This window comes from Folsomia candida, unplaced genomic scaffold, assembly GCF_002217175.1.
Source record: "Folsomia candida strain VU population unplaced genomic scaffold, ASM221717v1 Fcan01_Sc009, whole genome shotgun sequence".
Taxonomy (NCBI): Eukaryota; Metazoa; Arthropoda; class Collembola; order Entomobryomorpha; family Isotomidae; genus Folsomia; species Folsomia candida.
Window position 1 is genome coordinate 3,356,230 of NW_019091201.1, and position 16,589 is coordinate 3,372,818.

At 37.3% G+C, this 16,589-nt stretch overlaps 4 protein-coding genes across 5 annotated transcripts; all 4 read left to right on the forward strand.

Annotated features, from left to right (window-relative positions):
• Nucleotides 1-477: 477 nt before the first annotated feature.
• On the forward strand, nt 478-3,043 carry LOC118436571. The gene is made up of 3 exons (XM_035854962.1): nt 478-935; nt 2,593-2,756; nt 2,835-3,043. The coding sequence occupies exons 1-3, from the start codon at nt 478-480 to the stop codon at nt 3,041-3,043; spliced, it is 831 nt and encodes a 276-aa protein (XP_035710855.1).
• LOC118436539 lies at nt 2,869-6,053 on the forward strand. Of its 2 annotated transcripts, XM_035854858.1 has the most exons (5): nt 2,869-3,034; nt 3,099-3,963; nt 4,037-4,352; nt 4,425-5,116; nt 5,181-6,053. In XM_035854858.1, exons 3-5 carry the CDS (start codon nt 4,051-4,053, stop codon nt 5,666-5,668), a joined length of 1,482 nt encoding a protein of 493 aa, XP_035710751.1. In that variant the 5' UTR covers nt 2,869-3,034; nt 3,099-3,963; nt 4,037-4,050; the 3' UTR covers nt 5,669-6,053. The 2 variants fall into 2 exon arrangements, with proteins under 2 accessions (XP_035710751.1, XP_035710750.1); XM_035854857.1 differs by having other exon boundaries at nt 3,099-4,352.
• A 1,526-nt stretch (nt 6,054-7,579) lies between these two features.
• LOC110854001 lies at nt 7,580-9,721 on the forward strand. Its single transcript, XM_022102388.2, has 5 exons — nt 7,580-7,670; nt 7,740-8,192; nt 8,264-8,761; nt 8,836-9,177; nt 9,238-9,721. The coding sequence occupies exons 1-5, from the start codon at nt 7,659-7,661 to the stop codon at nt 9,352-9,354; spliced, it is 1,422 nt and encodes a 473-aa protein (XP_021958080.1). The 5' UTR covers nt 7,580-7,658; the 3' UTR covers nt 9,355-9,721.
• Nucleotides 9,722-11,359: 1,638 nt separating this feature from the next.
• LOC110854169 (sodium-dependent multivitamin transporter) lies at nt 11,360-16,495 on the forward strand. Its single transcript, XM_022102568.2, has 12 exons — nt 11,360-12,944; nt 13,024-13,157; nt 13,233-13,328; nt 13,431-13,523; nt 13,608-13,762; nt 13,841-13,896; nt 13,958-14,042; nt 14,456-14,674; nt 14,743-14,861; nt 14,935-15,089; nt 15,203-15,530; nt 15,604-16,495. Exons 1-12 carry the CDS (start codon nt 12,746-12,748, stop codon nt 15,909-15,911), a joined length of 1,947 nt encoding a protein of 648 aa, XP_021958260.1. The 5' UTR covers nt 11,360-12,745; the 3' UTR covers nt 15,912-16,495.
• The last annotated feature ends 94 nt before the right edge of the window (nt 16,496-16,589 follow it).

Sequence of the window (16,589 nt, forward strand, 5' to 3'; positions counted from 1 at the left end):
GCAGATGAATTTGCATCCTTCACACACACAATATCATAATGTATTTATTTATGTAGTGCATAGCACATTGTTGACCAAAGAGAAGGTGTAAATGCATTAATTTAAATAGTGCACAAATTCAAACTTACAAACAATGCAAAATGCATCTTCAAATAGATCGAGGTTAGATGTAAGTCGTTCTGCGTGGCGAATAATATATTTAAATGACGAGTTTTATGCGACATATTTTTACAAATTGTTAATGTTTCATATTTATTATTTTTAACAATTTTTATTATTTTAATCGAGGTGTATGTACTAATTTTCGTCCAAAAGAGGTCAGGTTACCTCGGCGCCACGGTGACTCAACGTGCCTTGAATGAAAGGTCGGAATCGCTTATCTTTTGAAATATAATCGTACCAAACTGTTTTACTTTTTGTTTTTTGATAAATCTTACAAAAATTAGGAAACAAGTCTCCAATTTTGTTTTTATTTCAATGGCTCATAGTTCAAGCCTGTCTGCACCATTGAAATGTAGCGTTTGTCTGGACGTGTGCATGCCTGGTGAGATTCAACAATGTAAAAATGGTCATAATATTTGCGCCTCGCATCTTCCTCATCTCCGCGACTGTCCTATTTGTCGGATTCCATTTTCGCACGGATTGGCCCGCAACTTGGTGGCGGAATATCTTGTCGGTCTCCCTGTTGAAAGGAGAAGTCAGCAAGTTGAAGACATGGCGAGAAAAATTGCATCAATCGTGACCACCCCCACCGTCCACTCCTCGGTAGGATTGTCGAGCAACAATTTTCCATACAATGTCACAATTGTGATCAGTCCGAGCAGTAACAACGCTGGAAATGATGACAATATTTCATGCAAATACACTGCGGAGGGTTGTACTTATCGAAATGCAGCCAGTCATATGCAGCAGCATGAGATAAATTGCGATTATCGGTGAGAAGAGTTGAGACCTAATTTTAAAAGAGCCCGAGTCAGGTTGTCGCTAATACAGGATGTCCGTAGATTATATGAACACTAGATTTACACGGGTAACATGCGAACGGATGATCCAATTGGCGCCAAATTTGGCACACATTAACTTCAAGGTCATGACAACAGCTGTGCAAAGTTTCAAATTTGTATCTTCAAAGGTGGCCCCAAAAAGCGACCCCAAAGTGGGGGAACCGTAAAAGCGGTTTCCGAAGCTAATTTGGCCGCGGAAAGTGCCCAAACGATTATCCAAAAATCTGAAACCCATCTTATCGTGTCCCCCATATATCCCTTCATCAATTTTGCAAGAAAACGATGATGATTAGCTAAATCCGACCAATGTATATCTAAAAATGAACACCCCTCAAAACGACGAATTCTCCCACCCTCAAGAAAAATGACCGCCTCCCTCTCAATGAGAAGCATCCGACCAAAAAAACGTCACAAAACAATCCCAGATGCCTATTGAACACGTTAATCGTGTTATAAATCACAACTTTGAAAAAGCAGTCCTTAGGAAGGCGAAATTCGGAACACTAAAATCATCCAATGTTGTAAACAAAAAATTAACAGTCCGAGGCTGTTTGAAGGTCATGTTGGGAGTAAAAATTCCGAATTTGTCGTCACGTTGGAGGGGGCACTCTGCTACCTTCAAAACTATAACAGGATAAAAATGATTCGCTTCAGAAACGACCAGAAGCAGGTTTCAAACTATGGGTCTGAAAAGAAGGAAAAGCTGTCTGACGGATTTCTGGTGGTTGGTGCAATGACGAGCCGTGGAGTGCTAGAATTGATACCTGTTGGGTCTAATGCAAAAATTAACTCGAAGCACTTTATGGAGAGTGCTTTACATACGCTTTTGGAGGTCAAAATTCGAACGAAGCAATTTGAGGAGCTTTACAAAGTTTGCATCCATAACGATACGGCATCTTCACATACTGCTTGGTCAATTCAGCATTACGCCCAAGATTTATAAGAAAGAACCGGAATGACCTCGACATCTTATTTCGAGGTCCATATGCAGTAATCTGACACGGGTCAGATGGATTTTTTCGGGTTTGGATGCCTGAAACAAAGCATTTTCAAGAGGAAGTCATGAACTTTGGTTGGGCTTTGGAAAGTTGTAAATCATGAATGGGATCTTGTCTCCCCTGAAACGTGTCAAAATGTGTTTGGAGGTTGGAAACCAAGACTCAGACTTGTTGCTAGGAAAAATGGAGAACACATTGAGATCGCTAAAGTAATTCACAGTCATCGTGTTCAGAAGTTATAAGGTAATTCATACTGTTCATATAAACTGCGGACACCCTCTGTAATTGAGGTGGGTGGGTAAATACCACAACTCAAACTATTTTATTTGTCGACAGAATTTACTTATCTTCAACTTTAATTCTTAATTTTGCATAATATGCAAAATTTTGCACACGCATAAAATAATATTCTACATGTGTACAAGATTTCAAGTCGATTAGATAAGTTTTCGGAGTGTAATCGATAGACAGACAGACAGACAATCATGATGGATACCTAGGCCCTGACTCGGGCTAAAAATATAATATTGGGAGCATAATACACTATTTAGTAAAACGAGAGAAAATCCGTAATATTTCCAATTTTACAGACCAATTAAATGCTGCCTGAAAACGGAGAGGTGTTGTTACAATGGTCAAATACCATTTTCAGAATATATTCAGCATCTCATAACTACTCATAATGTCAAATGTTTTGAAGGATCCCCTTGCTTGATTATTTATTATGTGAAGGAGGATCGCAAATTGGTTCAGGGTATGTTTACCGATGCATTTGCATATTTAGATGAAAAGAAAGCTAAAAATTACCGATTGTGATATTTGTGATGCATAGACGGACCAACCGATCTCGTAATATTGGAAGTCGACAAGAACAAGTTTTTGGTCAGGGCGAAACAAGTTGAAGACAGGGTTTACATCTGGGTCGCATTTCATGGAGCACCACAGGACGGTTGTAAATATATGGCAACGATTAAGTTTGACTTCCCTGATGATGACGATGATTGTCGTAAAATCCAAGAAAATGGTGGAGATGTAAGTTAAAAAGATAATAAATCGATTTATTAAATGTATGTATCTAATCAGAGCTGATTTTTAGATGAAATTTTCTGGAATTGTCCAAGCTACGACTCGTATGACCGTAGACGACGTTGAAAAAACCGACGCTTACCTAGACATGTGCGGCCATGATATAGAGAACAATTTGGGACAAGAAATCGTCAGAAGACAACGAGTAAATAGTTGGGGAGTAAATGTTAACATCTCCAGGAGCTAAAAATGTATTCTTTTTTTGTGTAATAATTTACATATGTATGTACATACTCCTGTAAAAAATCGTACTGAGTTTTTTTCCCAATACGTCAAGTCTGACAAATCTGAACGTATCTATTTTACTGTGTGTATTATGCAAATTCAGTTCCTCAATGCACATAAAATATGCAAATAAAAATGACGGGTTTACATATAAGTGACGATTGAATGTTTCAAATCATAGGTTATTTCCATTCGAAATCTGTAAATATGTACATTTGTGCAGAATGCAGATAACTAATACATTCATGTAAAATCATTATCATTCTGGACTGAATTAGAGGTTTGGTAAGCAATGTGTGAATTATTTGCTTACTTCGGACGACTATGCACGTATGTATGTCAATTACTATGTAAAATGTTGTACATTAACTATTAGGGAGTCAATTATAATCATAAAACATTGTCGCCGTCTGCATTATTTAAATGAAATGAAGTATGGTAGAATTGATAAGTTATCAAAATAATCATTAAATTCTTAGATAATCCATTTTATCCATGTACATATGTAGTCATTTATGTATATTGAATTTTATTTTGCTTCTCTTCTTGCTAGTTGAACACAAATATTATTAATTAATTTTGCGATAATTTTTCGCGTTTTCTTACGCATACCTTGATATCGAACTGTATTTGAAATATTGACAAATAAAGTAAAGATTTCCTCGTTTTCCCCTAAATCTTCTGTGTAATCTAATTAATTATTAATTAATTCATTATTTACAGTCCTTCTAATAATCATGGATTTTGAAAAATTTGAGGAAATATTGATTTGTCCAATCTGCCAAGAAATATCCTCCACTCCAATTTATCAATGTACCAAAGGTCACATTCTTTGTCACATTTGCATTCCCAAAGTATCAGATTGGCTCTGCCCCACATGCAGAACAGCACTCCCGAAGGAAAATATTCGTGCCTTGGGATTGGAACAATTGGCAAATTCGATTGAAGTTAAATGCAAAAACTGGAAACGAGGATGCCATGCCACATTTAAAAGTAAAGACCTCAAGGAACATTTACAGGCTTTCAACTGTGATTATGAGTAAGAATTTGAACTCAATTGTATTGAAATTACATACTGCGACAGGTGTCAAATAATGGAATTTTTGTACAGAAATTTCAGTTTGTGTGAACAATTCGGATCAAAATGCACAGTTGGTGTGTTATTCGTTGAATTTAAAGAGCACTGTTTTGAGTCACACATAAATCAAACCAACACAATGTCTCACGGCAAAATTTGTAATATTGAACAGTCCGTAAAATGGGGGGATTTGGCTGATGCTGAAAATACATGCATCGTTTGGGAACCTTGCCATATTGTTATTGAAAATCAAGTCCATGTCCTACTCTCCAACTATAACGGGTCTCACAAATTATTTCAGTGGGTAATTTTAACATTGCCAGCTTCCGGGAAACATGCCGATGCATCATCGTTATATAAAGTGGACATCACAATTGAGCCCCGTCTTGAAAACGACATTCTTTCTAAAGTTAAGAATACTTGGTGTGGCGAAAACTTGGATTTTGCAAAATGGAAAAATCTTACAAACTTGGAAATATGTGACCCCACTTCGACATGCTTTGTACCTTTACGATTCTTGGCTGATTTCTCAGGAAAAACGGTTGATCGAAATAAATTAATCAAATGGAAGTTATCAGTGGTCATTTATTCGTCAACTATGGAAAGAAAATGTGATGTGGCCTTGCAAAATTCAGTATCTTCAGTTTCGCAGTCCGTCTTGAATAAGAGGAGCGATAATGCCGTGGTGGAGTCAAATTCTTATCATAAAGTTAATGGAGATACAGGTTTGTCAAATGCTACCATGCATTCATATTCGATATTATGATTAATTTAAAATTTTGATTATAGGCGAATCCCTCAGGTTCGAAATTTTTGAGGGAAGCACTTGTGACTTCTGTGGCAAAACTCCAATCAAGGGGGTTGTCTATGCATGTACGGAATGCCAAGATTTTACTGCTTGTGAGCCTTGTACAAAACAAGGCTTACATAATGAACATATCCTTATACGTAAGAAATATTCAGAAATCAGGAGAAACGAGAACCAAGACATTGGAAATAGTAGTGCCACAGGAGCCGTGGTCCACCAAGCAACTTGCGATGTTTGTGGGTTCGAGATTCTTGGAGTTCGGTATAAATGTTGTTGCTGTCTTGATCTTGATATTTGCGAAAAATGTGAGGACAAAGGATGTCATGATCATCACTGGTGCCTCCGCACAGTTAAATCAGACCGAAGAAAATTAGTCAATGCGATTTCTACCGTTTCGAAAGATAATGCGATACAAAATTTTCATAATGTTGCTCTTAAACGTGGATATCGTCGTGTGAACTTGTCTTAAGTATGCATATAAAACGAGCCAATTGAAGGTCTAGTTAGTTAGGGAGCTATTTGCTGCGTACACAAAAAAACTTATATGGATAAGCACATATTTTCAAACCTACATTTGTGATACATTAATAATCATAATTATAAATAATAGATTCTTACGGTGGTGGATCTGACTCTACCATCGGTAACAAGAGGAGTTTAACTTAAATTTCTTATTAATTTTCCATATTTCTAGAAAATTCAAAATAATAGTCATACATAAGAAGCAAATTGTGATGCTACATTAAAGGCATTCTATACACATGTCATATTATATTTCATATTACATAATAACCTGTAAGAATCACTCGCCAACTTCTAAAAATAATACAATTAATAAATTCATGAACATGTCAGCCATTGTACTTTTATTGATCATAATTTTGCCAAAATAGTGGATTTTGCCTACAAAAATCTGCTGAAACATCGTCTCGTCTCAAGAAATTGCATGCACTGACTGTTCTAGAAGATCCAATGACATTTGGTCAAAAAATCTGGTCAGGAGTGAACTCTTCTAATTACGAGTTTGACTTTGATAAGTACATATATGTGAACATACATAAGTAAATACCATGGTTGGTTTATGCAAACGGAGATTAATATTGCTCATACAACTTGACCAGAGGTCACAAGTTTGCAATTTAATCGCTATTAAACAAATCACTTTCGATCAGTCTGGCTGTCTCGAAGGAGAGAATATTTGACACGTTTTAATATACATATAACAGTTTAGCACGACAACATTGTCTACCAGGCAGTTAAAGTAATTGGTGACCTTTTCTAACCCCTTTTGCAATTTATGCTGATATCAAGTAAATATTGCGAGATTAATTGCAAGATCGGTAAGCATACAGATTTGTGTATGTACCTAAATATTTATATCAGTCAGCAGTTCATGCATGTACAAATACACATTTAGGTATCATGATTTCCATTTCATTTGCCCATTTTAAGAAATTTTGAGTAATGGAAAGACCATATTTTTCCACACATTATATAATATTCCCTCGTTTTATGACCATCTCATTTAAAAACCAGACTTGCTGGATTGTTGCAAAGTTTCAACAATGCAATAAAATTAAAAAGCTGTCCGGTTTAAAAAATTCAACAATCGCACCATGTTTGAAGGTGACATTTGTGCACATGTCCATTCCATGGAAAGGTGACCGACCAACCACCTCTGATATAACTGTACATGTTCTTTTAACTCGCGATTTTCTAATGTAATCCTGACTTACTATCGAAAGAATCTCAAAATAAAAAACTAAAACTGGAAATTTTAATTGGGTTTTGAACTTTATTCCCCACGAGTAAACTTCATGTTGAAACTTCTTTTTATCATTTTGTCCATCGGAGGAAAACTACCACAAACTTGGTCTCTTACATTTTGTATGTTATAGTTTGGTAGGTATACATAAAATAAGTACTGAAACTGGTCTTGGGAGATTATTTGCAGTTTTTTTTTCTTGCATGGTCTGCTGGTTAAGTGAACTGGACAATAAATTGTTGCTGGGTCAGGTTACGATACGACCAACCGACCGGCTCGCTTTCACGTGAGATCTCAGTGACTCTGCTTTATCGCAATTATTATTCGCAATGTCTTTGACTCTGATACTGCTTGCTGTCAGAGGATGTAATATGTGGACAAGAAAATGCTGTCCTGCTGCTCCTGCTGCTTAAAGTCTAGCCTAGTAACCAACAATCAAATACGGTAATTTACGATGGATTCAGAAAGTCAAAGTCTACAGGATAACATTGTCTTGTCATTCTCTCCACGAGTTATGTGCATACGCGTACCGAGGTAGCAACTAAACTAACTGGACTGGATTTAAAAAAGTGCAAAGACAGCATGTCCATATACAACTCGACGGATATAAAAGAGGTCCAGAACCTCGGAAAAGGTACGAGTCTTGCTTTGAATCCTCTCTGGAAACATTCTCTCATCTTCTCTCCTCTCGACAATGAAGGCTTTTGTAAGTCGTCAGAAATTTTGGGGAGATTTTGAGATTTTCTGAAATCTAAATTTCTATTTTTTTTCACAGATCGTGTTGGCCCTCGTGGCTTGCGTTGCTGCTCGCAGCGTGGACATTGACACCCTCCGTTTCCTCTCAAAGGAAAAATCCCTCCTGTCCAGGGATGACCTCCTTTTGAACAAGGACAACAAGCTGTGGTCCAACACCCACCGGTTCTCTCTGCCAAAGAAAACCCTTCTCAGCAGCAGCTACGATTACCCCACCCAATCGTACTACGGAGATGACGATGTCGAATCCTGGACTCAACGCAGGGTGACCATCCTCTCCCTTGAGGAGCTCGTGTCCACCCCACTCTTCCGAGAATACCTCCAAATCCCACTTTTCCGTCAATTCTATGAACAATACCCAACCGTTTTCAGACGTTATGTCGAGTCTCCACTCTTCCAACAGTTCTGGACCGTTCCCCAGTTCCAGATGTACTTCAGGAACCCAATCTTCTTCTACAAGTACATTGTCCCACAAGTAAGTCGTCCTTAATATTCATAATGAGTCATAATTTCAAGCACTTTTTCAAATTTCACAATATTTTCCAGGTTCAAATCATCGCCCAGAACGTGCCCTACACCTCTGAGGGAGATTTCTACAACTACGACAAGTACAACACGGGTTACTCCTACGACAAGTACAACACCGGGTACAACTACGATGTCCAAGACTACGTCAACACCCCACGTCACTACGGCCAGCGAGACATCACCGTTGAAGAGTACTTGAACAAGATTTTCGGCCATGGAATCGACCGAACTTCCACCTACGTGCCAAGGTCCGTCTTCCCATACGCCTATGGAAAATCCTACCCAACCTTCGACCGATACAGCAGCCCAATCTTCGCTGGACGTCAATACTACGGAGACAACGCTGTCAACTACAAATTCCTCTTGGACAAAATCTACAAGACCCTCTTCGTCAACAAGCCAACCGTCGGTGAGGTCACCCAAGTCCGAACGGATGTCAAGGTTGCCCCAGCCCACAAGGAAATCGTTGTCGAACCAGTCACCGGAGAGTCCAAGGTTGTCTATGAGCCAACCAAGGTGCGTATTTAAAAATCATGACAAAATTTTAATTTTTTTTTTACATCAAATTTTGAAAATTTCAATTTTTACAGATCGTTGACGTCAAGGTTGACGAGAAGATCATCCCCTCCTCCGAGTACCACCACACCACCGATGTTGAAGACGTCATTGTCAAGGAATCCCTCCTCAAGCGTCTCCTCATCACCAAGAGAATCACCCCTGAGCTTTACAGCATCTTGAAGAACCTTCCCCTTCACCACGTCAGGGAAATCGTCCGACGAATTGTCTCCCCATCCGTTGTCGATGTTGACTCCGTCTACGGTGAGGATGTCACCTTCCCCACCCGACACTACGAAGACATCAACAACGTTGACTTCAACGATGTCGTCTACCGTCACAGAATCAACGAGATTGTCAACCAACTGTACAAAAATGTGAGTAATTTAATAATAAATTGGAGAAATTGTGCCAAAATTAATATGAATTAATTTCAGGAACTCGTTGGTGAACGACACATCCCAGTTGTCCGTGACTTGTTGAAGGTCCTTGGTGGACACCACACCACCCGAGATGTCCTCCCTACCACCTGGGATGAGGTTGTCCGCGTTTAAATTTCCTCTTCAAAATCTTCCACCTCCACCACTTTACTTTTTTCTAAACTCTTGTTTCCTATGAGGGAGTCAATATTTTGTCAAGTTTAAAAACCCAGCCAATCCTACAGTTTTGATTTTTCTGAGAGAAATTAGTTCGTAGTTTTGGTCATAGTTTTTAAACCAGATAGAAATTGGCTAACTCGAAGCCTGACTCGGTACCTGTTTTAAAGGACTTGACCAATCTTTTTGGAATTGCTGTTGTAAGATGTAGATATAGGATATAGTTGGCAGAATTGTATCGGCTTTAAAAAATGTTTTGTGATTTAAAACCTCACGAGACGAGAGAATTGAAATCAAAATTAATAAATGAGTAAAAAAAACTAAAGATTTCTTGTTTACAAAAAATAACATATTCTTTATTCATCTCAAAGGCATAGCATTGTTGGCACTTGAAGTAGATTTTCCACATATTTATCAGCACCACCAACCAGCGTCAAGTAGTCTGGCATTTTCGACAGTAACCAACACAAGAAGGTTGTTGTTATCTAACTACTTATCAGTGGCCGCGGAAGCCGTGGGGACATTTGGGGGACATTAACATTGTAGGATAGGGGAGGGACGGGTTTATATAACATGGGCAGATGATGGGGACATCGAACAATCGTGGGGACATTGTCCCTCTGTCCCGTCAAGCTTCCGCGGCCACTGCTACTTACGTATTATTATAGCTCGTTAAAATTAGTAAGGCCCAAGATCTCTGCTGCTGTGGCTGCTGTCATGCAACATTTTCGATTTAAAGCAGCCCCACGTCTACCTTCATCCTTTAAAATGTGATCTAATCTTCTCCCACCTGCGACCAGACCAGACCGCGTAATAATTGATTAATCGTCGCTACTAAAAAATAAACTGCAGCGTATATATTTTTAACTCATTTCTATTCTATACCCTGCTTCCGCATCTGCTCGTTAGAAGAAAAAAAATTACCTAATTAATTTACCAGCGCATAAAATAGCATGTCGGTAGTTAAAAAAAGGAGGACAAAATTAAAAATTGACCATAAAAATTAATCTTGTGCAGCTATCTAATTTCGAAATATGACTGGTTATAACTAGCTTAATAATCGAGATATTGCAATAAAACTGTGTAATAATGCATCTTCTGCATGTACATATGTACTACCATTTATTTTATTGTGGGTGACAATAATGGGTAATAAATGACCTATTGAATTACTTTCTTGTAAAAGTTAGAGTGGATTGGATTGGAGGATTGATTGCTGTTATTGTGTAACAGAAAATTTAGTCCATGCACAATCAATAGATACATTATTATAGAATTCTACAATGGAATTCAGCTCAGGTATATCTAAGTTTGTGTATTCGTTAATTAAACAAATGACTCTACAACATTTTAGAAATTGAGTTCATACACGACTAATGTGGTGAACTTTGCATAAAAGTTTGCAACAACAAAATGAGACTACTGACTAATGAAAAAATGAGACAACAACAAATGCTTTTCACTCCATTTATGGCATCCTGCATGGCAATAATTATGGTTAGTTGACACCTGTCGTTGTACTCGTTGTTCGCATTCCACAACTTTGACTTTTATCTCCAGCGCATAAAGTACATAATAGCAATTTGCACTAGAATTTTCGCATCATTTTGGCACATTCAGCCGGAAGTTGGGGTACATATACCGGACCGGAAATCTATTATTAGTCACCCCTCCATCCAACATTTATGAATGTGCCTTCACACAAATTATACCACCAGTCACAACAAACCAACTTATTTAATATTCAATCCCTGCTTGCCTTGCATATAAATAAACAGAAGAATTGATTGAACTACTGACAGCAATACTATTTTATAATTGTAATCAGAATTACAACAAATGTTTGTATGTAACACAACATAATGGACATTCACTTCATCATCACGACGCTTAATTATTGTACTGTACGTATGTAATGAATAATGGTAATACTTGGGCAAAAATGCGGTCCGAATAATCAAAGTCCACGTCCACGCCACAAACAACGACTACTTGCTTCACCCTAGCTATTGCTAATAACATGCTAATATTCCACCTTTCCTCCCACTTACTAGATAGTCAACTACCTACAACTACTACTGACTACCAAACCACTACTATTTCTACTACTACTACTACTCGATAGTTGATTACATACATTCAAAAATTCAGAATTTATAAAGAGTTTGCCATTTTTTGCGGACGCTTAAGCTAAACCTGCGTTGCGTTGGGTCCACTTTTTTAAATTCAAACCACTACTCACTCACCAACTACTCAGCCAAGTCGAATTGGCATTGCGGTGGTCTCCATCGGTGCGTCTATTTCATTAATATTTCCACAACGGCCCACATTGTTAATACCTACCAACCAAACGACCAGACCACTGATCAATAAATAACTACCAAAAGAAGAGTGAAGTAACCCTAATAATAAAAGTGGTGGTGGTAACAGTCGCCCCCGAAGGGATTACATACACACATTTCAACAACCTATTCCTCATCGGTACCGAGATTATCTATAAACGCCAAGTCGGCCCTATGAAACTTTTCATTTTAAGAGTGACTCTACTTGACTGAGTAAAAAATGGTGTCTGATAAATACTTTTAGTAGCTGTGTGTCTGTGTAAATATGCATATCGAAAACGAATTTCATAAGAATTTTATTTTACACTCGGTGCGAGTGGGATGTGATTGAGTGGACTTTACACTACTTAAAAGTTGTTTAGATAGGTGGCTGTGTATTTAAATGGGTGTAATTTAAATCCAGTTTTCTATTTTAAGTTTACCCAGTAAGTTATGCAAGGTTGGGGTGCATACTTCATAAAAAGTTGAACCTGATCAATAACAATGCGAGGAAATCTGCATAGTAGTGATGACATCTCATTAAATAAAATTCCAGAGGAATGTGCATGTCCAGATATTAATTGAAATTGACATCTGCTAGTTACGATTAAATCATACTTACATTTTTTTATGGAACAATAGAAAAAGTGATGAAGCAAAGTTGGCTTTCATGCGAAAAGTGCATTTCGTGAGGTTAGTGTGTAACAATAAATAAGTGAAGAGTTGACCATTATAAATGGAACTCTGCCCTTGCACTAGAAATATTTGACACGTGAACTGAACGCCAAATCAAAGAGAACATGCAACCTGCTACATAATAGATCTGTAATTGAAGGTCTGCTTGCTGGTTCAGAAATTGAATTACCTGAAATAATTTCGTAAATAAGTGAATTTCACAAGCTGTGGGTAACGAGTGGGAATAAATGTGAGACGCTGTTGAGGAGTTCATTTACTAATCAGTATCACTGCCGTGTTTGAGACCAAGAAATTGCAAATTTTTCAGTGTTGTGAAATAAATTTTGGGAAAAATGTTTGAAAATCATTTCGGCTGGTTGGACTGGGTGGTGGTGGGAGGAACTTTACTGATCTCGCTACTCATCGGGATTTATTATGCGATTCGGTCAAAAAATTCGAACGAAGACTTACTCGTGGGGGGCAGGAAGATGAGAATCCTTCCAGTGGCAGCGTCCGTAATGGTTACGTACGTCAGTGCCATCACAGTTTTAGGTATCAGCAGAAATGTATTATTTAATTTATTTAATGCACATAGAATTATAAAAATCTCATGAAAACATTCTATTCCAAGGTTTTCCTGCTGAGGTGTATTCCTTTGGCGGACAGATTTTCATGATCCACGCCGTTTCCGCGATTGCCTTCCCCCTCAGTGCGTTTTTATTCATTCCATTCTTCTACAGGATGAAACTTACCAGTATTAACGAGGTAATATTTGGTATTTTTCCAAATTGGTGGTTTGTTTACTTATGTATTTCTGACAAATAATGATCCTAATTACAGTACTTGGAACAACGCTTTGATTCCAAATGGGTACGCTGGTTAGCGTCTGCTACATTTATTTTGCAGCAGACGACGCTGTCCGGCGTTATTTTATATGTACGTAAAATTGAATTTTAACCAATAATAAGTAGTATTATTTGACTAAATAATTTGTACAAATTTATTTAAATTTTTTCGTATTCATATTTAAATTTGTAGGCACCTAGTATCGCTCTCGAAGCGTTTCTAGGATTTCCAGTGTGGTTGAGCATTCTTGGAATTGGAATTTGCGGAACTATTTACACATCAATTGTACGCAAAAATAATTTATGTTCTGCTAATTTGTTTTCGTCATTATTTACGCAAGATAATATTTTTTGTGATTTTGTTTAATAGGGAGGATTAAAGGCGGTCGTGGTCACGGACGCTTTCCAGTTTCTAATGATGGTGGCTGGAATGGTGGCGATTGTTTGGAAAGGGGTCACATCCTCGGGGGGAATATCGAATGCTTTTCAAGTCGCGTCAGAATATGGACGACTGAATTTTATCGAGTGAGATGGGAAATATGAGATTTTTAATTTATGTAAATAGTTGTAATTTCTTATCGGGCTCACTTATGTATTACACAGCTTGACCTTTGACCCCTTTATGAGACATAATTTGTGGAATTTCATAATTGGCTCAGGTACGAAATTATTATTGTCTTATCATCACTTATCTTCACTAATAAGTTTTTCAACATTCAGGATTCTACGCCTTGATGCAACCAGCAGTGCATCAACTTCAAGTCCAGCGATACAGCAGCATGCCTTCAATATCGCATGCAAGAAAGTAAAAAAACAATAATTTAAACGATTCATATGCATAAATGAAAAAATGTCAAATGACATGACACATACGATTTAGGAATTGTGTATTGATTACAAATTTTGATTTCGGATAAGTGAAATTTACTGTCTAGGGACGTCTAAAAAATCAATTTGAGAAATTGGATTATTATCGTAACCTCAGAAAATCAAAAATTTGCTCACCTCAAAATTTCCTAAAATATAAAATATAATATAAAATGGACGTCGAAATCAACCTAAACTTATTCCACTGCAATATTTGTCTTCACACAATTTACACGATGTTTTAACCAAGAATAATCGAAATCTTTTTATTAGACTACAATTCATGCCATGCACGCTACTGAAATCTTGCTTCATCCATTTTAATTAATAATTATGCTTCCATTTTTACAGAGCAATTATCTACAGTGTCCCCTTGAAATTGACCGTGATGCTGATGTGCCTTCTCACCGGAATCTCCATCTTTGCCATGTATGCACACTGCGACCCTTTCAAACAGGGCGAAATAAAGAAAGTGGACCAGATTGTTCCATATTTTGTGGTCAAGGAGTTGGCCTCGATTCCGGGAATGATTGGCTTATTCACGGCTTGTATCTTTAGTGCGGTACTTAGGTATGACTTGCATAAGTGATTTTTCATGTAAATTTTCGCATTCATTAATATGCATTTTTTCTGTACAGCTCAATTTCATCTGCCCTAAATTCACTTTCTGCCGTAACATGGGAAGATTTTCTATCTCGGAATAAATATTTTAAAGAGATGCGACCAACATCCCAGGCAAACGTTTCCAGACTTATCGGTAAAAATATAAATGCTTTTTTTATGAAATTTTGAAATACTCAAATGTATGTTATTATGACAAAATATTTTAGGCCTTTTCTACGGAATTTTGACAATGGGTCTCGCATTCGGAGCTCAAAATCTGGGAGCTATTTATTCCGCAACCTTCGCCGCAGTGGGGGCAACGGGTGGAGCACTTTTTGGGGTCTTTTTACTCGGAATGTTTTGTCCATTTGCGAATTTTGTGGTAAATACCAAACTAATTCACAAATAAATTAAGTTAAACTAATTCACAAATAAATTAAGTTAAACTAATTCACAAATAAATTAAGTTAAACTAATTCGCATGCTTTCCACTAGGGCGCAATTGCCGGCATGCTAACCGGACTCGGTACCATGATCGTCATCAGTGTGACCGCATTCATTCATAAAATTGACTTAATCCCACTCCCAACTTTTGTGGATCAGTGTCCCATCGTGGACGCGTTGACGGGGGGTGATGGCAATTCGACCGATTTGGACTTCGCCACGACTACTTTCGAAACACCAACAACGATGCTTATCGATATAATGGCCGAAGATAAGTACGAATTGCACAAAATTTTCAAACTGTCCTATCTCCTCTACTCCGTCGTGGCTGCTGGACTTACAATCGGCGTTGGGATAATTGTGTCACTATTGGCCTTGAGTAAGTTAAAATATCTGCAATTTTAATAATAAATTCATGAAACTACATATTTAATTTTTCTTTGTTCGCATAGTCTGCGTGAAATCGACGAGAAAATTCCCCAGGAAAAAATATCTGCATCCAATCGTACAAAAAATGTGTGGCGTTTGTTCAAATTCTCCGAAAGAAGGGGTTCTAACGACGAGCAGTATAATACACATGGATCCCGTCCAGTTTAAAATACAGGCTTCTGCTGCTGTCTACAATGGTCACAGCAAAAATGGTCACAACAATCCCCAACAAAAAAGGAAACATAGTTCAGATCATGGGAAATCAGTTTCCAATAATAATTTCAAAAATGGGGCGACCAATAAAGGATACGATGCTTCATCAGAACTTTGAGTTACTAAAGAATGTACAAATCTTTAAATAAATTTTAAAAAACAGATTATTTTATATTAAATAATTTTATCAATAAAATTGAAACTGATGGATCTCATGTGGAATGTATTGTAGTGGAAAAAAATGTGAGAAAAAATCATGAAAAAATATAAAATATGAATAAATCAATGCAGAATATTCACGCAGTTTCAATCTAAAAAAAAATTACAAATGAGAGGTCAATTTCTAAGATTTTTTACAAGGGGGATAAAACCACACTGCTTTTTGAAACTGATTAAAAAGCTGAAAATCTGTATCAACGTGCAAGAACGTCAGATTAAAGATAATATTAAGTCAAACTTTAATACTTTTAGTAAATGGACCCAGCAGGCTGACCCATAGTGGTTTTTGAAATTGGTCAAAAAAGCTGGAATTTTGCATGTTGGAATATGGAAATATTTTTGACGATTACGAAATTTAGAAGCCGACCTTGACCCTGTGGGTTTTCATCTTCAAACTCGGTCGTAGCATTGCCCAATAAATCGGTATTAACTATAATATCATGCATGAGAAAAGACTTATTCGTCATATTCTAATGCTAATTATCATCAAGTGGAAACATTCGTTATAAAAAATGTGCAAATAGAAATAGTAACTTATAAAATATATAAGTTCCCAAAGATGACATACCATGATTGC

Coding starts and splice junctions, on each gene's coding strand:
- LOC118436571 (XM_035854962.1), top strand. CDS start 478: ATGGCTCATAGTTCAAGCCTGTCTGCACCATTGAAATGTAGCGTTTGT. Junction 936..2,592: donor GAGATAAATTGCGATTATCG/GTGAGAAGAGTT, acceptor CCAATTTTACAG/ACCAATTAAATGCTGCCTGA. Junction 2,757..2,834: donor GGATCGCAAATTGGTTCAGG/GTATGTTTACCG, acceptor TGTGATGCATAG/ACGGACCAACCGATCTCGTA.
- LOC118436539 (XM_035854857.1), top strand. CDS start 4,051: ATGGATTTTGAAAAATTTGAGGAAATATTGATTTGTCCAATCTGCCAA. Junction 4,353..4,424: donor GCTTTCAACTGTGATTATGA/GTAAGAATTTGA, acceptor ATTTTTGTACAG/AAATTTCAGTTTGTGTGAAC. Junction 5,117..5,180: donor TAAAGTTAATGGAGATACAG/GTTTGTCAAATG, acceptor TTTTGATTATAG/GCGAATCCCTCAGGTTCGAA.
- LOC110854001 (XM_022102388.2), top strand. Junction 8,762..8,835: donor TTGTCTATGAGCCAACCAAG/GTGCGTATTTAA, acceptor CAATTTTTACAG/ATCGTTGACGTCAAGGTTGA. Junction 9,178..9,237: donor TCAACCAACTGTACAAAAAT/GTGAGTAATTTA, acceptor AATTAATTTCAG/GAACTCGTTGGTGAACGACA.
- LOC110854169 (XM_022102568.2), top strand. CDS start 12,746: ATGTTTGAAAATCATTTCGGCTGGTTGGACTGGGTGGTGGTGGGAGGA. Junction 12,945..13,023: donor CAGTGCCATCACAGTTTTAG/GTATCAGCAGAA, acceptor TTCTATTCCAAG/GTTTTCCTGCTGAGGTGTAT. Junction 15,090..15,202: donor GTCCATTTGCGAATTTTGTG/GTAAATACCAAA, acceptor GCTTTCCACTAG/GGCGCAATTGCCGGCATGCT.